The sequence below is a fragment of the Aedes aegypti genome, chromosome 3 (genome assembly GCF_002204515.2).
Source record: "Aedes aegypti strain LVP_AGWG chromosome 3, AaegL5.0 Primary Assembly, whole genome shotgun sequence".
Classification (NCBI taxonomy): domain Eukaryota; kingdom Metazoa; phylum Arthropoda; class Insecta; order Diptera; family Culicidae; genus Aedes; species Aedes aegypti.
The window spans coordinates 216,323,838-216,349,855 of NC_035109.1; the positions used below are offsets into that span (position 1 = coordinate 216,323,838).

At 35.3% G+C, this 26,018-nt stretch overlaps 2 protein-coding genes across 2 annotated transcripts; both read left to right on the forward strand.

Moving 5' to 3' along the window:
- Positions 1-5,471: 5,471 nt before the first annotated feature.
- Positions 5,472-25,400, forward strand: LOC5568012. The gene is made up of 4 exons (XM_001657779.2): positions 5,472-5,821; positions 6,946-7,182; positions 7,243-7,264; positions 24,627-25,400. Exons 2-4 carry the CDS (start codon positions 7,006-7,008, stop codon positions 24,800-24,802), a joined length of 375 nt encoding a protein of 124 aa, XP_001657829.2. The 5' UTR covers positions 5,472-5,821; positions 6,946-7,005; the 3' UTR covers positions 24,803-25,400.
- On the forward strand, positions 8,154-24,386 carry LOC5568029 (general odorant-binding protein lush). Its single transcript, XM_001657780.2, has 4 exons — positions 8,154-8,308; positions 8,366-8,536; positions 24,028-24,142; positions 24,215-24,386. The coding sequence occupies exons 1-4, from the start codon at positions 8,243-8,245 to the stop codon at positions 24,301-24,303; spliced, it is 441 nt and encodes a 146-aa protein (XP_001657830.1). The 5' UTR covers positions 8,154-8,242; the 3' UTR covers positions 24,304-24,386.
- Positions 25,401-26,018: the final 618 nt, after the last annotated feature.

Sequence of the window (26,018 nt, forward strand, 5' to 3'; positions counted from 1 at the left end):
AAAAGTTACAGTTTTTCGTAGCTTGATCGAAAGAGAACATTTTTCTAAGTATAACACAATTTTATTGCGCTTCAATATCTTTATTTTGTCATTATAAATGGTTAATGAAGATTTCAGACTGAATGACATTCCAATTTATATAATGACAGTTCGTCCCGTAGAAAAATTTACCGAGGGGTTATTCAAAAGTGATTTCCATACTAACTTCAAAAATAGTTCCATGGCACGGAAAATAATTAAATTTTGGATTCTGGCTCAATTTTAAGCGTAGGTTCAAAATATGCAATAAACTGGATACCCATAAACAAGCCAAATTGGTGCTATCTCAAAACCGTCATTGGAGATAGAGACTTCTTCTTGGACTTTGTATCGTCCTGTCGTCCCTATAGCTGCTAGCTTTTGAGATCTATTCGTCACCCAGTACCCCTTGTTGGCTGGTATGCGGTATTGATCCGATAGTAACACCACATCTTCGCTTCCGAGACTGTTTGACTGTTGCTGGGCTACATTGCCGTGCACTGTAATGGTTTAAATTCGCATTTTCATGTAAAGCGTTTTTAGTGTGTATCTTTTCAGAGAGTTATTGCAAGATTTAACCAACAGCATTCTCTATGTCGTAAATGCATTCTGCGCTTTTGCGTATTGCGCATCCAAAACAAACGTGCATAGTGATTAATTAATTGTTTGTCTGTGTAATCACATACCTATAGGAACACAACTACCGTGTGGTGGGTTAAATTTTCACACTGCAACTTAAAGCTCTGATAAATTCCACCATTGGTGCCTAAAAGGTGCTACATGCCATTTATGTTGAATAGGTATATTCAGGTATATTCCAATCGCATTGTTATGATCGTTCCTTACAAATTAATAATTTGGGTCGACTATAAAAACAAAACATTTTCGTACCCCTCAGTTTTCAAAATGAAAAGTTTTATGAACAATATAATTTGGAGCTGAATTTTATGCATGAAACAGTTGCAAATGTTGCACAAATCTATTTTGAATCTAAACACTCCAAACTTTATATCTTAGAAGTCAATGTTCTCTGACATACCAGCAGTTATTAATTTTCTCACATGTAATAAAGTATTACATCATATATCAACCGTATTCTCAGCCAACACGGGTCATTTTTAATCAAAATGTTTCGATTGGTTTGTTTACCCCACTTGTTCGGTATTTAGTATCTCGTGTCCACTAGCTATAGTTTGCTGATGATCAATCAAGCACAATGCTGCCGCCATACATACATGTGGAGAGAAGGCATTGATAGCCGCCAGAGATGGGATTGGGATTGTGCAAGCTCAAATGCAGGCGCAAGATAACGAGAAGAGAGTGCGGATTTGCGAGTGTGATACAGCATGCGTTCTTCAAATCTTCTAATAATTTACCTACTTTACAGACAGTAAAGTATTGAAAGAGGTTTACTATTTTTTGACTTAAGAATGTATCAACGAGTTTAGATAAGTCTTCAACAAGCTTAAGGTGAAACAGTTTTGAATCAACTTCTAAGATTGCACTAAAACTTCAAAGGCACAAATCTCACAAAGAATGCATCCAACAACCGTGCACTTTTTATTTTGGCTTTGTGCACTAGCAGAAAGCTTAAAATAAGAAGATCAGAAACGTTTGCCAACTATTTCTCCAGTTTTGTGCCTTTGAAATCGTGAGTAGGGGCAAAAGTCGGCCATTGTACCGGCCATCTTTGGATTCTGAGATGCTTCACCTTAATGTGACAGTAAATTATAACTTTTGTATGTAGGATAAACAGTTGACATCCATTAGTTACGCAAACAGTAATGGATGAAGTCCTGGAAGTCCGAATTGATGAAAATCTTAAGAGGAAAATAACCATCATCGTTTTACAAATTACAAAACCAATTGTTTGCTCAAAATTGACACCAAATTTTGTTCGGGCAGATAGTTCCATGATGAAAACTAACCGCATATCAGTCCCACTACAGATTTCCGCACCGTGTTTTGGTAATCTTTATATTTTTCTCGGAGAGCTTTCGGAGTGGAAAGCAAATTGTGAAAGTTTCATTCAGATTCAAACATGTTTCTTTCTCCTGGAATTTTTTTAATATTCGTATGGACAACTAGTTTGTAAACTTGTCAGCCCATTTTCTCCATGCCTACTTTTTACAGATGGGACTGACTTGCGATTTATGGCAGTAATCCTTCGTCAATTTAATTGTTTTTACAGATAAAATGATGTAAGCTTTTTCAGATGACAAAAGTATGAAATTAATCAAAAAGTCTCCGCAAGTCAACTTTTGAATTTCAATCTTTAGCAAATGCACGGGTTATTTGATCGAAATTGTTGAAAGCAGGGACGAAAATACTCAATCTACCCTCGCCTATATTGACGCTTGCTGGGGAATCTTCGTTGATTTTTATTTGTTTTTATCCTCACCTTGACAATACAACAAAAAATGGCAAACCGCTTGCTGCAAGATTGTTAGTTTCCTTTTAACCTGCTGATACTCAACCGCTTTGTGATAATCGGAAACAAAAAATGATTTTCATTTGAACCAGCTTGACTTTTTTACATTCCGCTTCGGGAAGTTGTAATTTTTGCACGAAGCACACTAAAGACGCGTCAATATCATCCATTCCGTGCATCGGATCGTTCATTACCCGTATAGCAGCATATTTTTAATTAATATGAAGTTCGTTGATAATCAATTTTCTAAAACTGATACTCTTCTGGTTCTGATAATCAAAAACACCAACGACATACGGGCATCGTTGTTTGTTTTCTTCATCTATTTTTGTGCCATTTTCATTGGTACAATCATATTGGTGGTGGTGCGGTTATTTTGATGGTGGCATAAATGTCAGTAAATTGAGTACAATGAGCATGATTTTTACGTCCCTGGTTGAAAGATTCAAGTGCTGGTGGTAAAACCCCAAGTAACCGTACAGCTGTACCATGCCCACACAGTTACGGATCACCCACAGTAACGGATCACTTTGGCGTTCAACATCGGATAACTCGCTCAAAACATAAACGTTGACGTAAAACATATTTTTCCCATGTTATACTATTTGTTTTCTACTATTTGTAGTGTTAGGCACAACATTCTACCGCTAAATAGCTGTGTATTTTACAAATGATTAGTTGGTACCACACAGCTATCGTTATATGGTCGTTTTCTCTAAGGAGTGCCGTCAGCATTCATAAGCTCCCACAGGTGGTAAAATTCAAATGTTATACCATAAAACATGCTTGTTCGCTTCGATTTAGTATGAATTCATCTTTAGAAAACATTTTTCTTGATTGTTGATTCTAAATACCGAATATTAGTACTTCTAACTAGTGATCCATAATATAGTCCAGGAAATGATTGTTTACCACGGTTATGGATCGATTCCAAAGAATGTAGATTTCTGCCATTTTAAGGATTGAATTCGACATTTTCAGACAATAGCATTAAGGATATAACTCATAAAACATCAAGTTTTATAAATTTCATTTTTTAGCAGACAAAAATGGGTGGAAAACTTGGTGTGGAGTGAAAACAGTTCATGTCTCAGTTACTACAATGCAGTATCACAAAAAAGGGCATTTTACCCTTGTTTCCAGCTCTAACACTGTATTTTTTTGTAGTAATAATTGAAACATTGTTAACTTTCGCCAAATCATGCAGTACAGATGCATTGAGTTGAAAAGCTCTTGATTTTGAGCACTGATCCGTAATATGTCACAATTTGATCCATAATATGAAAATTGATCCATAATATGGTTTTCAGAAATCGATACAATTTTTATTTTTTATGCAATCCTATGTAAATATTACACTCAAAGCAGTTTACTAACTGAAGTTCCAATTTGAAACGATTCAATTTGTGCTGTTAAATTATAATTTTACGTTTTCCATGTCGTTTTATTGAATTTTATAGGTTGGACTCCACACTATTTGATCCATAACTGTGGGGTCATGGTATATAGTTGCATTAATATTATTTTATATGCAACTATAGAATATGGCATATAAAGTCATACTGCATTATATGTCTCCTTAAAGCAGTATTGAAGTGGAAAAGGGCACTATTACAGTTTAAATACGACTACATTTCCTAGCTCTATGTTGACAATTGCTAAAGTATAGTTACTGTCTGTACCGTATAAAAGCTTTAGCTTTACATGAAGGAAACCATTTTTTTAAGATCAAAAATAGAAACACAAAAATATAATTGTATTTATTTGTTCGTTGGATGCCTGCGTTGCTTTTGAACTTTTTTTTTCCGTCTTCATTTTTTAGAATGATTCATATGTGGATTTTGCTTAATTCCTTTGCCGGGATTCGAACCTAAATTAATTGAGAGATGTTTTCGATGACTCGCCGCGCCTATCCTCTGGACCATGAATGCTGCTTGTCTTGGCCGGGAAAATTGTGCAACTTGAAACAAACGCCCTTTCGTTGCTAGTGGTAAATATTGTCGATTTCAGTCCAAGTTGGACCGTCACAAGTGTGTAAGCTCCCTCAAAGTGTGATAGCAGCTCAGGGTTACGTCGAATCATGATGGTGTCTTTAGTGCACTTATTCCTTGTGGTTCAAGGAACAAGTGCACCAAATACGTTGAGATAATCCTTTGTAAGCGTGCACTCTTATCACACTTTTTCTGTACTCTTCAAATTTTGAAATAGTCAAATTTATGGTGAAGTGCGCAATAAGCTGAGGGACATGACTGTTGCACTTCCAAGTTTACCGCGGCTGTCGATTTTTTGCTGTTGAGATTTTGTTTTGTTTTCATTGTGTGGGGTTAAAACAGTTGCTCATTTGCACGCTTTATGTATCGTTTTCGCATCCCGCTACATTGAGACATAGATAGGCGTGTGGTGTACACACGGGCCTATCAACCGTAAGGTTTTTGGTTCAATACCAGGACGTTGCATTTTTTTTTTAATTCTGGTCTCTTATAAGACAAATCTATGAATTTCAACCAGATTTCTTGTGGCGAATTTTCATAAGGGATATTTAAGTATTTATATAGTCTATTTGTCTGAGTGAATGAAGGATCGACGATAAATACTGCATTGAAGTCTTGCCGTTTTTCTTGCGATGAAGCACTGAGTAAGATGATGCAATGAAGCATTGAGCGGTGACCGTATATCACCCATTAATGCACATTTCATTGCAACAATAAAGCAATGCTACATTGCATTCATAAAATGGGATTAAAGCATTATTGCACGCATATTGCAGAATAAAAGCAATGATGCATTGCACTCGTTGAATTAAAGTTAAAATACGGTAATACCTTAATGCTTGTGGTTACTTGGGATTGTTCCAATAAATCTTGCAGAAGTTTTTAGAGGCTTCTCAAGATATTCTTCGCGAAAACTTCCCAACAATTCCAAAAATGGTTCCATTTTTTTCTACCTCACACTGTACCTTATTTGGCGGCGGTTGCTCTGTGGTCGATACACATGCCTGATGCGATGCTTCGTGAGAGCGCTCACTTCCGTCGCCTCTCTCGCACGCGAAACTCACAATCGCGAGATAGCACGAAGAGTGCATTTAGTTTGCGATTTTTGCATGTCGAGACGACTAACTAGACTATTTGAAGAGATTTGCTCGCGTTTGTGGCCGCGGGTTTGCAGCTCATTTGTAGTGTATCGAAAAGCGCCTATCGAATCGTTCCTAGTATACATTTAGTGGATTCTTAGTGGACTAAGTGATGTTTGAATCGTTCTAGTAGCTTGTAGAATAGCGCACAGAGGATACCGAAGGACCTCAAAGCGAGAAAAGATTATCTTTGCGTGTGGAACGCTTTACACCAAACGCCTCGCAATACACAAGGGAAACAGGTGAGAAAAGCTGGACGCTGATTGATTGCACAGATAACGAAATTGATTTTTTCTCAGCTACTATCATTAAAGCTACTAGAAGTAATCCAAAGGGTGCAAACTTCAATACCGTCTAGTTGTGAATGGTTTATTTTTTAAACTCCAAGCATATAATCGCACCCATGACTGGGATATTTACACATGCAAGAGATAACGAGGAAACAAAACAATTAAATAATTTGCCTCTCGGTAGTGCCAGTAGGTATATCTGCTTTCGGTGTATGAAATGGAGACACAAATAATTACCAGGCACTGACTGTTTTGGAGCATCTGATCTCTGCGTACGGTAGCAGATGACCTGTTGCCTACTAAATGCTAATACGGCTGAGAGATTCCAGAGCGATGATTTGTTTTATGATACATGAATAATTATAAAATTATCATGTGCTTGTTTTTCTAGTAACATGGTTACATCCACCATTAGTTCTATCCAGCTATAAATTCCTGTTCTTAGTGGTCACTTTACAGTTCTTACTAAACGTTTGATATAGAGACTTATAGCTCGACGAATTCAGATAAACTATAAAGCCTTTAATTCTTATCTATTCGTATCCGATCTACAGTTGTTTTTCTGAGTTGAATAAATACTATTACAAGTTGGGAATTATCATTTTTAGGCATGGGCAAAGCCAGATTCTTCATCTAGGGAGGAGAGCGCCTTCATACTTGACTTATTGACACTGGAATCGCATGCAAGTTTCTTCAGAAGTCCCTGAATACTATTTAAGAAAGATGCTTTTTGTTAGTTTTAGTCGTGAAACAAAATAAAAATAAAATATTTATCGCTTTTTGAAGTATATGCGTTACTAGGCTGTTACCTTTGTAGCCAACTGGTTACTCACGCTGATTTTGATTTTGATCATGTCCCTGTTATACTTCAAATATTTCATGAAGCGATTCTCCAACCTATCAAATCCACATTCAATTATTTTCAAGTTGACTGGAATACATTGTGTTAACGAGTATTAGTATTATTGAAGTTTTGAGTCATTGAAAAAGAAATGTTTTTCAAAAACATTGAAAAAGATTTAAAGTCTGGGCTTTTTTTTATTATTTTTTTGAAATTTTTGTGACTATCATTACAGACGATATTGGTGTGTCATCGTAGATACCGAATAGTTATAACTCAACAGTTTGGGGACGAAATGGCCGTTGAAATGAATTTGGACATCCAGGACTCCCACAACGACCGGGATGACATTGAAGCTCGTATAGCGAAGTTCAAACAGGACCCGGACAAGATGGACGAAATGAACGTCTTTCTAGATGAGGTACTGAGCGAGGCACAAAAAAGTGTTGAAGTAAAACTGCAAGATAAATCGGTGAGAATCGAGTTCAATGTGCTATGACAAGTTTTCTAACATAATACATGTTACTTTCAGGCGGATGAGAGGCCTAGAAATGGTAAGTATGATAATGCAATACTCAGGTATCAAGACGCATTTGATGACAAGTCCTACCTTTTGCATGGGAGGAAGTGCCCTTTTTGATTATAAGATATTACCAGGACTGGTCATTAGGCCGTCCTTTTTTTATTTCTTTATTAGTATCATTTCAAACATTACATTTATTTCTTATATCTAGGTGTTCTGTGTTATTAGACAACACTATCATCCTAATTTGGTAAAACATATTTAAGATTTTTTTTAACAACATATTACATTTCATTCGTCGTAGCAGTTCAGATTTTTTACAGGTGAGTTGATTTCACCTGCTTATAAGAGAAAATTAGGCCGTCTCTTATTTTTCGGAAATGCGAAATGTTATCAAGACGCTAAGTGGTCCCCAACTGGCCCTGAAGGCATCAGGCTTAGATGACCCCCGTGCGCAATATCGAGCTCACTGCTCTAGTGCACGCACCATGAGTACGAAAAGCCACTAGTAAACATAACATCCTGCGCGCGTCTGACTATCAACGCTGTTGATAGTTGTTTTTTTTTATAGTAATAAATTCTATGTGATATATGATATTCAGAACTTTCCTACTACATTTTGGTTGACGCACTAAATAAGTGCCCCATGTGTAGGCTGGCAATTAATCATGTGCAATTAACCGTTCCATGCAATAACTCGAACGGAGCGATGCACTTCGACTAACTTTTCAATGATGTTTCCAAACCGACAATTATGACACCGTATTCCCATTGGTTGATTGCAGCTTATACTTACGTGTAGATTGCTAGGTCGCGGTGCGATTTCAACGATTTCGCAACATGTGATTAACAGGCTAGGTGGAAATGAACAATTTTGCGTTTTTCCTAGCGGTGATTCTGCACTTTTATAGCATAAATTCACAGTTTCCGCCCCAGTGGGTGATCATTTGGTGATGTGAAAAATAAGCGCGAATATCTGACTTCCAGCAGTCAAGCATGAGTTCCAGACATGTACGTTGTGAACTTAGTGCTTGTTCTGCTGTCGCTGGAAATTCTAAGCACAAGTGATGCCGCGGTAAGTATTTTCAAAATATCTTATTTCAATGTAGCTAATGTGGCTACTTTCCTACAGATGACGATGAAACAGCTCAAAAATTCACTGGAAATGATGAGGAAAGCATGCGCGCCGAAATTCAACGTTGTCGAAGCTTCGTTAGATGAACTGAAGGCAGGACGTTTTGCGAATGAAGCGGATAAAGAGCTGAAATGTTACACCATGTGTATTGCACAAATGGCAGGGACGGTAAGTTTTTCTGATATCGTTTTTCGGGATAGCATATTTTTTAAATTAAAGTTGTTTTCTCTATACAGTACCCAATACGGTAATATTCCTTTGAAATAATGGGCTTAAAATAAAAGCTCTCAAAGTATTATTTCTGGAGTCATTTTTAAGTGATCTTCATCTACTGATCACCTTAACCCTCTAATACCCAAATTTTTATTTTCGATTTAAGTATTATTTTTCGTTAGCTAACATCGTTCTAAACACGTTTTGGGCATTTATTTATTTTAATTTGCAAATTTTTAAATTTTGGTTTTTGATTTTTATAATTTTTATTCCCTAGCTTTTTTCATTTTTTCTTGAAGCCTTTTCTAGTTGTTGATTTTTGGCAATAATAAAAATTTAAATTGTTACGGTATTTTTAACACTTCAGTCGTCGCGCTGTTGTGTTTTGTACAACAGTATTAGAGGTATTAGAGGGTTAAATCAGACTGGGTAGACTTGATTCCCGAGGAAACATGATCCCATCTCATTATCTCGGAATCTAAAACAGTTTTATTTTAAAACTACCAATTGAACTTTAACACTTCACTTTTTGCAAAAAATAAAATACTAAAATCACTAGTAAGGCGAGCAAATACCGAGCAATTTGTAGTTTTAAACATACTCTAATAATCCCTCCCTAAATTTAATAAGGTACCGCGGGGTAAGTGGGTAAATGGGGTAAGTGAAAATAATTGGTATATTTATTTATTTATTTTTATTTATTTATTAATGAAAATACTTGCAGCGTAAGGGTATTTCCCTTATAAATTTACTACAATCGGTATTATTTTTGTTCTCCAAATTTACCACTTCCATTCTTCACAAATTCAATAAATTCAAACAATACAAACATTAACTTTCCTCTTTTTCGTTGACTTGCTGCATCGTTCACTCTAATTTCCCCCATTAAGCCAGCTTAAACATTCATGACGGAAACTTGTTGCTGAACGCGTAACTTTAATTTCATTAGGAAGTTGATTCCATAGTATAATTGCACGTACAAAGAAAGTATTACCGTAGTTCGACGAGTTATGCTGCAATAACACAAAGTGTCGTACTCGGATGCTTCTGAAAGGTTGCAGCTTATCAGCAAGATATTTTGGCCCATGATTTATTATCTTAAACAATGTTGTGCAGCAACGTAATTTGAAGAAATTGTAAAAAGAACAACCCAGTAGTTGTCGTTGTAAGTGCGTTAATCTAGAATATCTGTTAAGATTGAATATCCAGCGTACACAGTGGTTCAAAGCAACTCTTAAACGGTCATAATCTGAAGCCGATGAATTTAAAATCAATTCTAAACCATACGAAAAATGAGGCAACAAAATCGATTTGAACAATCGTAGTTTAGTAGAAACGGGAACCATAGAAGCTGTGAGTTTTAAGTGACGAAGACCTGCGTAAATTTTCCCGCATTGTGAGTTCACTTCAAGATTATTTTGGAATATCACTCCTAGATTAGAAGCTTTTTCGGCATATTGTATGATTTCATCGTTGATCAACAAATTAGGTAAAGGTGAACGAGCCTGTTGCCTAGAAATAAACATGACTTTCGTCTTAGATGGATTTATCGGAAGAAGATTTTTCTCAGACCATTCTTGAACCCGCTTAAGATCAGAATTTATCAGTACTGCTACGCTTTCTAAATTGGTATTAGCCGTGCAGAAATAAAGTTGCACATCATCTGCAAATATGTGTATTAGACAGAACTTCAGAACGGATGGCAGATCGTTAATAAATAAAGAGAAAAGCAAGGGACCCAAGACGGACCCCTGAGGTACACCTGAAAGAATAGTGATTGGATTAGAGAGTTCACCGTTAGCATCTACCACTTGCGTACGTAGATTCAAACATGATTTGATTAATGTTACAGCATTACGATGAAAGTAAAATTGAGTCGACAGCTTATTCAAAAGCTCAACATGTGGTACTCGATCAAAAGCTTTTGAAAAATCAATAAGAAGTAAAAAAGCTACACCTTTCTTATCAATGGTTCGATGAATATCATCATGAACCTTGAGTAGTGCGGTAGTTGTGCTTCGCCCAGCTCTAAATCCGGATTGGTACGGACTAAGAAGTTCAAATCGTTGAACAAAGCCTTGTATTTGAATTTTTAAAATCTTTTCAAAAGCCTTAGAAAGCGAGCTCAGAATGCTTATTGGACGAAGATTGTCCAACCTGTTACTCTTTGGTTTTTTACGAATTGGCAAGACCTTTGCAGCTTTCCATGCTCGAGGAAACTTTGATGTAGAAATAAACAAGTTGAAAAGGTACGTGATAGGGGTAATGACATAAGGTAAAACCATTTTTGTGAATCTCAAAGACACACCATCTAATCCAACTGCATTCGATGAAATAAAAAAGATTGCCGACGTACCTTCCAACTCACTACATGAGGTAAACTTGAATCCATCGACGTTTATTGGGGATACAGAATGGTAATCTGATTCACGTGTAAAATTACCACTAAAGTAAGAATTGATTTCATCACTAGTATTACAAAATTCCACCTCGTTATTTGAAGCAGTAACATTTAGCTTATATTTTACTGAATATGTGAATTAACGTATTAAACTCATGCGTAGACCTTTGAGGCCATTGAGAACATTACGAAAGGTAAAAGATATCTAAGATTTTTCAACCATTATTGCATAATAGAGCGAAATATTGTTAACCTGTCAACTATCACTCCGTAACAAGTTGGCGGCGTGCAATCATATTTTAATATTTTCAATAGAAAAAAGTTGCGGAAAATAATTTTCTGTACCACTTCTAAGTTGTACCCTCTGACAGTTTTGAACTGCAAGAAAAACAGTTTTAGAATTAATTTGACATAGACTTAAAACTAACTAAATTGAAACACTGTCAATTTTCTAATCACGTGGGGCAAGTGAAAAGTTTCTCATTAGAGATTGAATTTGTGTTTTCTCTTTAGGTAGCTATAAGTATACAAGGTTCGTAATTATCATAAAACAACAGAACGTGCTGATAATACAAGAAACACTATACTCAAAGCGTTAAATGCTATTATCATGGCCAAATCATGGAACTTCTCTAAAATTAAGGTTGCCAAATTTTACGATATTGATGTGTTTACATCGAACAGCCGATTAAAAGGAAGACGTTGATTGAAAAGTTCCAATATGAGACAACGCACGGAAATCTTGTCGAATGTCTGTGTAAAGCTAGTTCAAAACATAAAAATGGGATTTAGCTGTATCCACATAAAAAAGTTTCTAAGTACTTTATTGCAGGATTCCGTTTGATTTCTCTTGAAGAGTTATCCGAAGTCATATCCGCTTTTCTCAAAAACAAATAATGAACTGTGGGGCAAGTGAAAAGTAAGGAGACATTTTTTGAAAACTCAGAGAAAGTTTTCTTTCTCTTTTTTCTTTAATTTTACATAAAAATCAATTTCAGTATACTGCTTATATTTGGTGCGAGTCAAGCTAAGAAATATACACGACCTCATTTGTTTTAATTAAAGGTCTCTAGAATTTGAAGAATCCCAACTATGCGAAATCCATTTCCCACTTGCCCCACGGTACCTCATAAAAAAGTGTAGTTTTATTTTAGGTAATTTTTACAAAAAAAAAAATCTAAATGAAAGGCAATGTCAGAGCTTAAAATCTATCAGACTGAACAAAGAACAAAGTTTTAGAGGCGGTTTGTCTGAATTTACCCAAATAAAATTTAACACAGATGTTTTGAACAGCTTACAAAAGTCTTAATATTTCTTCGCATATTTTAACAAATCGTCTCAAAATTCCAGAGCTTGGAGATTGAAATAAGCAAAATCAAACACAGAACTTAAAATAACCTTATTTTAGATGTGTTTTTGTTTACTATGATTTAATTAGAAAGATAAAGGCTAGGGACACTTGATCCCTCAGCTGATAAACAGACATTACATACATATGTGGAACAATAAAATTGTTAAAAATAATAAATCTTCGAGCTGTTAAGTAGAATACCTATAAATTAACAAAAAAAAACGAATTTAGTACTATACCATTGAACCCTACCTCTTTTAGAGAAGTTCCATGATTTCTAATAGCTTTTAACGCTTTGAGTAAAGTGTTTCTTGAATTATCAGAAAGTTCTGTTTTTCTTTGATAATTGTTTACTTATAGCTACTAAAGAGCAAACACAAATTTAATACTAATGAGACACTTTTCACTAGCCCCATGTGATTAGAAAATTATTGGTGTTTTAATTTCGTTTTCAGGTCTACGTTGAATCGATTCTAAAACTTTTCAATTTCAGTTTGAAATTATCAGAGAGGACAGTTTGAAATTATCAGAGAGGACAGTATAGGAGGTATAGGAAATTATCATGCTCAACGTTTATCAAAATTAGATTGCAAGGTGCCTACTTGTTACGGAGTAATAGTTGACAGGTTAACATTTTTTCTCTATTATGTAAAAATGGTTAGAAAATCTCAAGAGTCTCTTACCTATCGTAATGTTCTGAATGGGCTCAAATATTTACGCATGGGTTTAAACCGTAATTAACTTATTCAGTCTAATAAAGCCTGTTCATTTAAGAAAGTGGACACATGTTTTTTACAGTAAACTGTTTATTTTCGAACAAATTCATGAGTTCACCTAAAATACACGGAAATCAACATAATATCGACCAAATTCACATAAATTTGAACATTTATTGAGCATTCCTGGAGAGTGCTCTTACTTTTCTCTCGATACCTCCAATAAGGTTCTGCACAACTTTTTCCGTAACTTTTCGTTGTGCTGCTGTCCACATTTTCTTGAAAAAATCTATGCAGCTTGCTTCTCTTCCATCCTTCTTAAGATGCCGTTTGATTATTGTCCAATATGTTACAATAGAGCGTAGTTCTGGGCAATTTGATGGATTCGGTCATTTTTCTACGACTTTTTCCTTCTTGAGCATCTCCAAAGTAGCTGAAGCATAGTGAGCCGATGCTAGGTCTGGCAAAAACAATGGAGGCATGATATGCTTTCAGTAGATGGGCAGAAGCCGTTTTCTAATGCATTCAGTTCTGTAATTTTCGCCGTTGATTGAACCCATCGTGAAATATGTAGCAAATTGCTTGCCATACCAAATCATTTTTCCCAGATTTTTCTGTTCGGATAAATCGTACGTCGTCAGGAATATCGGTTTTCACCACAGCGTTGAATCAATTCAATTTGGACACTTCGCGATTTTGGCCAAATCTCGGAACGACAGTTTTTCTGAACATCATAACTTTTGTCTGCTGTCAAAATAAACACTTGAGCATACACTGAAACAAAATTTTATTTGTTTTAATGGAATTTTTACACCAAAATGTTAATATTTAGGTGTCCACTTTCTTAAATGAACAGTCCTTATACTCATTATTTTCACTTATCCCATTTACCAATTTACCCCGCGGAACCTTATTTATAAAATTTCTCTAGTTTTTGAACAAAATTCTCTAGGAATAACCGTTATGATTACTCTTGAAGTCTCTTGAAAGTTTGTTATTTGCCCTTCAGAATTATCCAAAGCAAATTGTAAGTGTACAGTCTTTCGGAGATTTTTGAGAAAAATTTCTTTAAACTGATATCCTATTTAATTTTCTTTCTGCGGGTTTATCAGAATCTTTCAAACAATTTGTTCAAGAACTACTTCATGAATATTTTCAGAAATTACTCTAAAAAATGTAATTATACACATGTTTTCATTATGAAAACGTTTTTTTTTTAAGGTTTATGGCGTAAAGTCATTCGTGGCAAAGTATCTGAAGGATTCTATATCAAAATTTATGAGCAAATGTCATGTAAATATCCCTGCGAATTTCTTGAATAATTGAAGAAATTAGAATACTAGCAACATCTAGCAAAATAAATCTAGTTCTTTTGCAAAAAACAAATCCGCGGATTTTTGGTGGAGAATCTCTGAGGATTTCATTAGCAATACATCTGGAAGAAATTTTAACAAAATTCCTGCAGATATGCCTGGCACAGTTACCGTAAATCGGGGTGTAGTTAATCGCTGAGTAAAAGTTGATAAGTCCTGTACCTGCATGTTTCGTCTGCCAAGAAAGCTTTAATTCGATTTTAACTATCAAGTGATGTTACATTGATAACACAGCGTAACAAAAATGACATTTTTGCGTGTCTCAAGGATTAAATTATGTGTCTCTAGTAGATTTGGGGCTGCTAAATCTGTTGTCGTTCTCATAAATGTTCGAACACGTCACAATTTTTAGCTACAGGTCGACAAAGTTGCATAAAACACTGTTTTTATTGATATTTACATAAAATTTGAATAATGATTTATCCAAAAATGTTGTTATCTGATCCATCAAGGATTCAAAATAGTACTTTAACTTTCGTTTCAGATATAATTTTGATGAAAAGCACGGTTAAATTGAGATTAAATCGATTTTTTAAACAAGCTTGCAGTCTCCATACACGGGAAAAAATTCTGTAGTAAAAACTACTATTTTAGCTGACTACGCCCATTCTTAAAACTACCATGGAATTTCATGACATTTTACCATGTTTACGGTACAGCCCACCACATTACTGGTACATTCGACAGAAATAATTTCCTCCAATCTGATTTCGACTACAGACATGGTAAAATCAAGCGCATTTCTGGTCTGCTGAAAATTGCCGGTGCGAGCGCTTAAGTTAACCCCCTAAAATGGTAGTTTTTACCGCACAATTTTTTTGCGTGTACAAAATTCTTCGTTTTTCTTATATGGCAAAAAATAATACTTTTCTAAACCAACGAAAAATAGCTTTTAATCATCGGAAATATTTTGTACTTAGTTGATAAGTATTGTTATCAGTGCCGTAGCGTGCGGTTGGCCAGGTTGGCACCCGCCAAGGGCGCCAGCCTTTGGGGGGTGCCAAAATGCATTACACATTTGGTCAATTTTGAAAAAGAATTTGTAAAATAAGAGCACTTTTTTAGTCACAATTTCATAATGAATTTCTCAAAGTGATAATGGAAAATTTCAACAATTCTTGATTACTTATTCAAATCGACGTAAGTAACTTCCATACGGTTTTGAGAAAATTAATTAAGATGAATCACAACCTCTCTTCTAAAACTGTTTTAAAATGAATCCCCTTTTAACATTTTTTATCATGTACATCGCTTAAATTTTGCATGCAATCAGCTCGCGTTAAAACTCAAGGTAGTTTCTATCACTTCCCACAAAAATTGTATGACAAAATGATAAGCCGTTTCAATTGGTTACTTACGACGTTTTTGTACCAGTGTAAAATCGACTCATGTACACTGAGAACAGCGTTGCGGTTGAAAATACTATATCAGAGGGTTAAATTAAATACACAACGCCACTTGATTTGTGCAGACTAAATTCGCATTTATTTAGAATATTTTGTGCATTCAATTTTACCATGGCACCATTTGTATAGTGAAAATTACTATATCATGGTTAAAAACTTGCAGCAGACCAGTATCGAACCGAGGATCTGGCGATTGTCAAGCGCGAACGCTAGCCGCTCGGCTATCGACGCGGTTGGATTGAGAGGGAACAAAACGCACATAAAAAGCGTTCATGATAGCTCAATCGTGGTTGGAATAGTAAATTTAAAAACACGTTCATGGTTCTCATTACTGCAACGCTTGTTTCAGTGTAGTGTTTTGTTTTGATTCGTAGTTAAGTCACTTCGTCTCCCATACAACGGAGCGGCGAAAGTAGCGGTTAGGTTGCGAAAGTGGAGAATTTTACTTTCGTTGTTTTATAAATTCGGATATTAAACGTTCTAGAAGTGAAAAATCGAGTTGGTTTAGAGCGGAACGCGTAGAATTTCGTCTGCGAAGCACGTAGGATTGATAAAGTAAGTTTGTTGACTTTTCTGACTTGAGTCTGTTTGAATAAGTCTTCGAGAATTCCTGAATTGGTTTCGAAGATTATTTGATGTTTTGGGTGATTCCCACACAATAATTTTGAAATTCAACATTGGAGTTTAAGTGATTTTCCTCGTATTTAAATAGCCAATAAAATTGGTTTGAGCATAAATCAAGTTTGTGGTGTTCAATTGGAGGTGCGTATTGAGAAGTAATGAGGAAATATTCTTATGAGCTTCTAATCCTTATGAAGACATTTTGAAAACACGAAACAAAAATTCTATTGAGCGTGAACGAGAGTTATTGCATATCACATTTTCTTTCGAACACAATCACACTTAATCACTGGTTGAATTTCAACAAAATCCTGAAAGAGACTCACAGAATTCAAAATTCTGAACATACACGTTTCATACGATGCAAGGTGATTTTTTTCTGTAAAGTTCTTCACAACTGGGCAGAATATTCAAAAGATCTCAACCTGGGAAAAATTCTACCAGAATTCTGAACAACGTTTTCAAATAATGTCATGTCAGTGAAGAGCAATCATGACATAGAACAAACAAAATTATTTTTTACCTAGTATAAACATATTCTACATTGACTGACAATAGTTTGTGTCTTTTTTTTATTCAAATGTTCGACTTAGTGGACATGATTTAGCACAAATCAATTTAAAACCACTTTACAATATCATTTCTAAAATCCAACTCCAAGAAAAGAAAGTGTTCTTCTGGGGCTTCTAGAACAATTGCAATCTCCTTTTAGTAAATTACTCACACTAGTATTACTGAAAAAAAGCTATTGAGTAAGCAGTGCTTAAACATTCGTATCAAATTCTGATTTTTTTCAAGCGCTTTTTGTTAAATAATGAAACAATTCTAATTTTTCAAAAGGACCTATCTAACATTGAGAGGTTCCCTCAGCTACTTTCTTTTTAATCAAGAACTGAGCTGTATTAACCTCTTCTGTAAGGTTTTTTTTTCATGTTTCTATTTGGGAATTGAACCTCTAGACTCAAATCCAAAACACAAATTTTATAACATTTTTTTTCTGACTTTTTTTTATTTTATTTTATTTTATATTATTGATGTACAAGGGGGTCAGGGGCCAAGTCTCCAGCATAAGTTTGAAAACTCACACCGTCCATAATACACCGAGGGAATTTTGGAGTTTGGGAAGTAGGCAACGCAACATCTTTGACCAGAAGGTTCTTTAAGTTTTGCTTCTACTCTTGACTTCCAATACACGTATGAATGATGCAAGGTCAAAAGAACATGAATCAGTCATACATATAGCGGTAGTGAAGTGTTTTGCCTAAGGATATGGGAAAGGAGGGATTTTGGGTGGTATTTTGTAAAAAGCTCTGTGGAACAAGTTTGTTATTAGTTATTAAAAATTTAGTTAATCTGATTCACCTTGCAATCAGTAATAAGAATATTTACAAAAACATGATACTTATCTTTTCTCGGCCAATACGCTGCATGTCTTTCCTCTCCGATGGATTTTTCCTCGTTGTAATGGCGGGTTAGATATGAAAACAAGGATAAAGAGAGAAGCAATGTTAGTGAATGTTATATGCTTTATTGCTGTATTGGCCTACAATGAAATCATACAAAATTCGCTCTTTGGATTCCCATGATAACAATCCCCATGCAGCTTACGAGAAACTCCATGGCAGTGATCACTGTACGCCATGTGCGGCATTGAGGACATCTCAACAATACTGATGACGAACAACAAAAAATGAATCCAAAAGAGCGAAAACCTCAATGTTTCAATGTAGGACAATTCAGCTTTATTGCATGTGAGAAGTTCTTGGTGATATTCTCACAACGGCCATTCAGAATGGTTCGACGGATGTAGATAAAAGATCATTATGATAAAATTAACGCGACGACATGTTAGTGAGCACAGAACGATTATTATATTTGCAACTGTTAAATTAGATAGTTAAACTTAGGGTCGATTATTGTATATAACTTTTAAGATAAGCAGGAGTAAAGCACGAACGCGAAGTAATGACCTTCCATCCCATCTTCAAGTGCTCCCCACAAGCACAACACTTCATTCTGGCACTTTAGAACGTCCATGTTGTAACTTGTTCACACAAGAAATCTGCCTCGACCGAGTTGGCAGAACGCGCCCATACCCCTTTCTGAACTAAAGGACAGGGAACATTTTCTTTTCTGACTTTTTCGAGAAAAACTATCTCTTGCACCATTTATTCGATTTTACAATTTTTTAATTGTACTTTAATTAATGGATATTTAAGTCTCAACATGATAGTTTTGATTTTTTCTAGTATTTAAAAAAAATATCTTCCAGCCAGTTTCTGCTAGTATCCCAAGTAACTATGCTGCTTAAGCTGAACTGTTGTTATACAGTAATGTTAGCTTTATGTACACCGCTTATATACATAAATTATAGCTTGAACAGCATATGGTTACTTGGGACGTTTTTCGAAAACTTTAGTCACATACATACTTTATGATGAAAACATAATTGACCTATGGGCGCCCAAAGCGAGGTTTGCCAAGGGCGCCGTGAGGCTACGCTACGGCTCTGATTGTTATACACATAAAGTTTGCGTTCTGAGGCAAATTAAGCAAATAAATTGCCATACAAGCTGACAAACTTGCATGCAAGTTGGCTGAAATGATCAAATTTAGCATTTTCAACAACCAATATCTCAAAAACTTGACGTGCTATGATATTTCTGAAAATGGCAATGGATTCAGCAACCCTTAATTAAGTAAATAGCGGCATTTTGATGCTTGAGACAAAACCGTGTTCCGCAGTGTAATTAGTTTTGAGTTTACTAAATTTGTTTTGATATTGAAGATAATTATACAACGGAATAAGGGCTTATTCACAAATTTCATAACGCTAAAGGGGGTGGGTGGGTGTCCTCATGATGTTACGGCTCATACAAAATTTGTAGAGTGTTCATACAAAAAGCGTTACGAAGGGGTGGGTGGGTATCAAAAATGGCCATTTTCGGCGTTATGAAATAAATGAATGAACCCTAACAGTTTTTTTTAGAAAATGTTTGATGAACTGTTGACGGGTTCTTCTCTAAACAATTGATTGATATCAAGGCCATGTAAAGGCACCATTCAAATAAACTGTCATATATATTCTAGATTTATTTTCAGGATTCAGTTCCGATTTTGCATTGAGAATAAAACATTATTTCCAGATAAATAAATGTTTTTTTCGTGAACAGGCTGAACAAAGAATAAAGAAAACTGCGTACATTTAGGGGTTTAAATGCAGTTGATTCTGCCTTCCACAAAAATAAATTCTGAAATTTAACGCTTTATCATCAAGTTGTAAAATGTTTGAGACTTGATTCAGATTATATGACCCCATATTGAATTGAATAGCATATCTCATTATTTTTGGAAACTTATCCCAGTAATTGATCAACTTTACCCTGAATCAAAACATCATCTACTGGTTTCTAAACATTATTTTTGTTTTTATTATCACACTTTGTCAGAATTTCTTTCACATAACTTGATAAAAATCCAACCAGTACTGGTTTTAAAAATATGTGGATTATAATACATGCATTCCACCAGATCCCATTGAAGAGAATCGCCCAGAAGTGATCAACTTCAACCCATTTTACGGTACTAACAATAATTATTGACGCAATCACTGGCAAAATCCAGGAAGGCATTCGTTTTCGATCGAAATCCTATCACACTCCTGTAGAAGTTTAATTTATTAATTTCTGTTAAAGAAATCTTGGAAGTAAATGTTCATCATCTAGCGTGGTTAACAGTAAAAATACCAGTAAAATAATGACAGAAGGAATGTTTAATATCACTTAAGATTTTTAAATCCAGAATATATGATGAATATCTGCTTAAACTCGTGGAGCAATTTTCTAAGATATCGATGATAAAACTTTGAAAGTAATTGATTTTTATCTTGAGTTGTTGTTTGATGAGGGGGATTTTAACCCGAGGGTCATTCGTCCCTTCGTTTTATCTTCAGTTATACTTTAAGGAAGTTTTAGCAATTTCTGAACACTTTTTTTTCCAATGTATTTATTTAAAGGCTCAAGCGTGCATTGCACTTTACGGAGCCGGGGATCAAAATGTAAAGAAATATATTTTTTTACAATAAAATAACCTAAAGAATTAACTTTTTCTTGCTGTCTTCTTGGGACGCAGCACTTCCGTTGATGACGATGCTGTTGCTGCAAACTTATTTCTACGTTCATTCGCGTCATGCCTGTCCATAGCTGCTTGGAACGCGTTAACGAGTTTTGCTATACCGGCCAGTTGTTTTTCCTGTTTTAGTCTTCTCTGTTCCGCTTCTTCTTCTTCTTCTTGTTGTTCTTCTTTCCGTTTCTGTTCTATTTTCTGTAGTTCCACTATTCTCTCTTCAGGTTGTAAATTTACTACTTCTTCTTCTATGATCTCCTCTTCAATGATTTCCACCTCCTCAGATAACTCTGCCACTCCAGCTCCAGATTCAACTATTCCCGCGTATGAAACCGGTTTTCCGTTCTTCTTCTCCTTTGTCTTTTTCATCTTACGATCTGGGCAATTATCTCTGAGGTGTCCATCAAGACCACACGAAAAGCACTTATTTCTTAGTCCTTCGTAAAAGATCCGTACTTTCCAACCGCTGATTTCCAGAGACGGAGGGATTCCTTTTTCGATATTTATGTACACTCCGCGCACACCAGTGTACAAATGGTCGAGATCCAGACCGGTAGGAAATTTCTCCCGAACAATACTTTCCACTTGTCCATACTCCAAAAACGCCAGAACTAGATTGTCGTCCGGAACCTCCGGAGCCAAATCGAATACTCGCACGTATATACTGTCCTTCCCCGCAATTGACAAACGTACATCTACTGTCGTGCCATCAGAATAACGGAATTTACATGGCTCCTTGCGTCGCATTAACGTTTTCTGCATTGCTTTCTCCGTTTTGTACTTGATACAAAGGGTTCTACCCGGCAGTCTGTACACTGCTTCAATTTGCGTCAGGTCCGAGTGTTGCTGTTTTACGAAACCAGCTATCTCCATCCATGACGGCTGTGGGGCTCCAGTGGGGAACTTAAATTGCACAGTATTGCAAACCACTTCCATTATAACAGCACCGAACACTTTCGTACGAACAGCGTGAATTACATGTACAATAGCCGTACCTAAAGAACAAAGGCTACGGTTACCGAACGGGAGCAATCTGCTGATACGTCCGATGCAGACCAGAGCAGAAAACAAACTGATTTTCTGAACACTTACTTTTCGAAAACATTTCTAGTAAACAATTACCGTAATCCGGGGTATCATTGATCAGCGGGGTAACATTGATCGGAATGACCTATCTCGTAAAAAGTTCGTATTATCATTCAGTGATGGAACTATTCCAAACTATGAATCGCGCTTCTTCATATAAAAAACTTATGAGCTTATAAGCTCATGAGCTTATGAAAAATAAGATTTTTGCAAAAACTATGTTTACTTCACGCGAAAATTTGTCAACTTATCAAAACGGGCTTCGTGGCCGTGCGGTTAGTGTTACCATAATTTAGCATTTAGCCGCATCGAGTCAAGGAGTGTGGGTTCGATTCCCGCTTCAGTCCGGAAAACTTTTCGCTAGGAATGTATTTCGACTGTGCCACTGGGCGTTGTATGCTAGTCCGTTGTCTAGTGTAATGCTTCCTTCAAAAGGCAATCGTCCACCAAAATATATTTTAGAAGTTCTGCCATATATTTCTTCAATAATTACATTTACACAAAATACGACAGTTGTCATTCCTTGAATTCTGCCGAGAAATCATACAGGTTCTAGAACTTCTGAATTCTTTAGAAAAATACTAAAAATGCACTAGTATTTCATATTGACAGGATTTTGTCAAAAAACCATTATTTGAATAAAATTTCTAGATTTCTAAAAACACATTTGTTCTGCTGGAAAACGCTGATAGAATTTATTTGAAAATATTTCAGAGGTTAAATTTATTTTTATTTTTCAAATATTCTGCTCAACATTCTTCCTTAGATGTTTTACCATACCAATTATTGTATATGAGTATTCCAGACCAGAAAATTCGCGATTTTGCATAATTTTTTTTTAATCATAACAATTGAACCGCTTGACCGATTTTCTTTTTTTTTTTTTGACTTTTCAAGAAAAATATAAAATTTTATAAAAATTGTTTTTTTTTTTACATGAACAAAATCAATAATTTCCATTTGTTGGTATTTTGAAAGCCTCGGGATTAAAGGAACTATTGCTGTTCTTATTTTTTCTTGAACGTTCAGTAAATTTTACGTGAACTGTCAAATTTTCAGCGATGTATGTTTTTTTTATTTTTTTAGATATATTGTAATTTTTACGAATGATTAGACTTTCATGACGAAATTGAGAAGCTGCCAATAATGTACTGATGGTACATTTTCAAACAACATCTACCTTTCATCCTTGATTTCAGTCACTATTAGCTGGTTTAACACGAGAACACGATAAGCTGGAGCATGAGAACAATGACGATGACTGTAAACATCGGAGGACCAGCTGGTTTTGTTGTGTACACAAGACCAGCTGGTGAGCCGAGAACAAAGAAAAAAAGGGTAAACATTGAGCAGGCCGGAGAAAACTGTCATGAACTGAAAAAGACGAAATTCAGATCACTAAAGTCTAAGTGGTGAAAAATATCGCAATATTTTTGAAAATAAAAAATCAGTCTTTTTTTATCGGCACACACTGTAGGTCTCAGCGGAATAGATTTTTTGTTTAAAAAAAAAAATCATAACTTTTGAACAGCTCAACCGATTTTCAATCTTTTCTTATGGAATGAAAGCTTAAGATTTCAGGTTTTTAGAAACGATAATCACACACTGGTGGGAACCAGTCGATCAAGTTTTCAGCTTGAACGGCTGTTAAAATCTCTAGATTTGTGCTCTTGAAAATTTGTAGTTTGGCTTCGATGCATCTTGCCCTTAAATGATTTTTTTCATTAATCTTATTTTTTTCAATTATGCATTTGGTTGTGTCAAACGCATTACGAAACCAGTTCATCATATGTGGTATATATCTAAGATGTTCTGTTCGATTTTTTGGCTTAATTTCTATAAACAGTGGTCACACTATGCCTGAGTGACCAATAATCGTGACTAGGTGACCCATAATAGTCTGAGCAGTGTATATTTTAAGGTGAAGATGAATCGGAGCCAAATCTCAACTTTTCAAGAGCACAAATCTGGAGAATAGTACATCCGTTTGAGCTGGAAACGTAATCGATTGATTACCACCAGCTAGTGACCAATCGATAAAGTTTTCAGCTCAAACGGATGTATAGTTCTCCAGATTCGTGATCTTGAAAATTTTAGGTTTGTCTTCGATTTATCTTCACTTTGACTTGTTTTCATTTTTCTATGAACGGTGAAGTTGCCAAATGCCAAAGCCACTCTAATAAAGATAAATAATAATCATGATATTTATTATTGTTCGTTTCAAACTTTTAAAATATATTTTGAGTAAATAATAGCTTAAAACGGCTTTTACTGTTACAACTTTATGTTGAGCAGTTAGGAAGCTAATTAAAAAAAATGACTGGACTGGTTTATTCGCAGACTTATTTCAATTCTCACATTTTACAGCTAACAAAGAAAGGGGAACTAAGCCTTTCCAAGACGACTGCACAAATCGAAGCTATGCTGCCACAAGAAATCAAAGCCGCGGCTAAGGAAGCTCTGAATGCATGTAAGGACATACGTGAGTATTGCACCAAAGATTTGCATTGCAAAGCTCAGGTGGAAAATGCAAATCAACTCTTTTCTTTTCTAGAATCTGGATTCAAAGATCCATGTGAAAAAGTGTATTTTTCGGCAAAGTGTGCAGCCGAATATAACCCAGATGTATTCTTTTTCCCTTGATGCGAACGAGGTTTGACGACAACTGGCGAGGATTATGGAAATATGAGCTTGGAATATATACGTGTACTGTAGTGATACACAGACTAGCAGATCTGCTAATTTTTGTGTATCACATGTGTCACGTTTTAGTTATAAAAAAAACTCTGCTTGTCTGTGTTATTGTTTTGTCAATTTTGTGTTATTTGTGTATATTATTTTAGTATATGTGTAAATATTTGAATACAATATACATTCACTAAAAACATCACATCTTGAATTTAACTTTTTCTCTGGATTAAAAAATTTGAAGCACAATATTCGCTAATAAAATTTGTTTCTTCCAGGAAATAAACTTCTCAGTGGATTGAAACAACACCGAGTTGTTACCCGCACTCGAGGAATAGTGTTAAGGATTTTTGAGGCGATATGCAACTGCACTAACTCAGGTCCCCTGCCCGGTCAAAGACCTGCTGGAGCAGCCCCAGCCGCTAGTAATGTGGCATTACCATCGGAGAAGTAAACAGCTATAGTTGCGGATAAAGTCTAATCGTTCAATGTAATCTCCGAGAAGCAAAACGCATAAAAAAGTATTCTGTACTGTGCACTTTCAAAGCGTATGCAAGTCGCTTTTACGCAAAATTGTTAGAATTAAGATGAAACTGAATGACTTTTGAAGTATTTATCTATTGGATAAACGTACACCTATATCTGTCCCTCTGGTACAAACCCATTTGAGAAAAATGTACACGCCTCCCTCTTATTACCTGTCCCCTTTTTATAAAACCTTTGGATGAACCGTTCTGTGGCATGTAGTACGTGCTCGAAAAGATGAAATTATTTTAGCAAAGGCTACATCAAATTGAATGAACTATTTTAGTAGGTTCCATGTTTCATAGTGTCACGGTCGCCATGTAATCGCTATAATAATCAGCGTACCTAATTATTTTTCAAATTTTTAATTAAATATACTTTTTTTCATTTTTTTTTCTTTTTTCTTTTTGGTCTTATGATTATCTTGAAAGCTAGGCTCACAGTTAAAGTCAATAATGTTTCAGTATAAACAGCCCAAAGACGTTTTATCGTCAAAGATTATCACTCGATGCTAAAACTTTGTATTTCGATAACATGTTAGAAACGAATTCCATGTCAAATCGGTCAGTCACAGAACTTGACCATCATCAATTTGCAGTAAATTTTGAACTTATTTTTGGTATGCTACAATAAGTGTTAGCCATAGAAAAATCGATCATTTTGACTCGAGAATAACTCTTGAAAATGGCCTATAATTTTTTGCATGCAACTCATTTGAAAAATCTAACTCCCAAACTGTTGATTTTAGAGAAAAATGTTCTATGAAGAAGTTGTAGTGAACCGTTTGGGCTACAAGAAAAAAAATTACTGAAAAAATAATTTATGTTTTTTCATGAAAAGTTCAAAAATAAAACAATTTTTAAATTACACAAAAACCCCATCTCTAATATTTTTAAATTTTTACTGTAGAATCTTGTTCTTCGCAAGTTGTTCTTAGAATAACTTTGTTGTTATAAATTTCTCCATCTAGAAACATTGTCCCAAACATCTGTTTACCGTGCACCCCCACTAATTTGAATGGTACCTCATGCAAACCATCTGGGTTCATTTTTAATTTGAACTTCTAGTCACTCTACGAACAACAGAAAATCGTACTTTTGGTTACCCTTTTGGCGTTCCATTTCACTTTACTCCGTTCCATGAGC

Coding starts and splice junctions, on each gene's coding strand:
- LOC5568012 (XM_001657779.2), top strand. CDS start 7,006: ATGGCCGTTGAAATGAATTTGGACATCCAGGACTCCCACAACGACCGG. Junction 7,183..7,242: donor TAAAACTGCAAGATAAATCG/GTGAGAATCGAG, acceptor TGTTACTTTCAG/GCGGATGAGAGGCCTAGAAA. Junction 7,265..24,626: donor GGATGAGAGGCCTAGAAATG/GTAAGTATGATA, acceptor TGTTTCTTCCAG/GAAATAAACTTCTCAGTGGA.
- LOC5568029 (XM_001657780.2), top strand. CDS start 8,243: ATGTACGTTGTGAACTTAGTGCTTGTTCTGCTGTCGCTGGAAATTCTA. Junction 8,309..8,365: donor TAAGCACAAGTGATGCCGCG/GTAAGTATTTTC, acceptor ACTTTCCTACAG/ATGACGATGAAACAGCTCAA. Junction 8,537..24,027: donor TTGCACAAATGGCAGGGACG/GTAAGTTTTTCT, acceptor CACATTTTACAG/CTAACAAAGAAAGGGGAACT.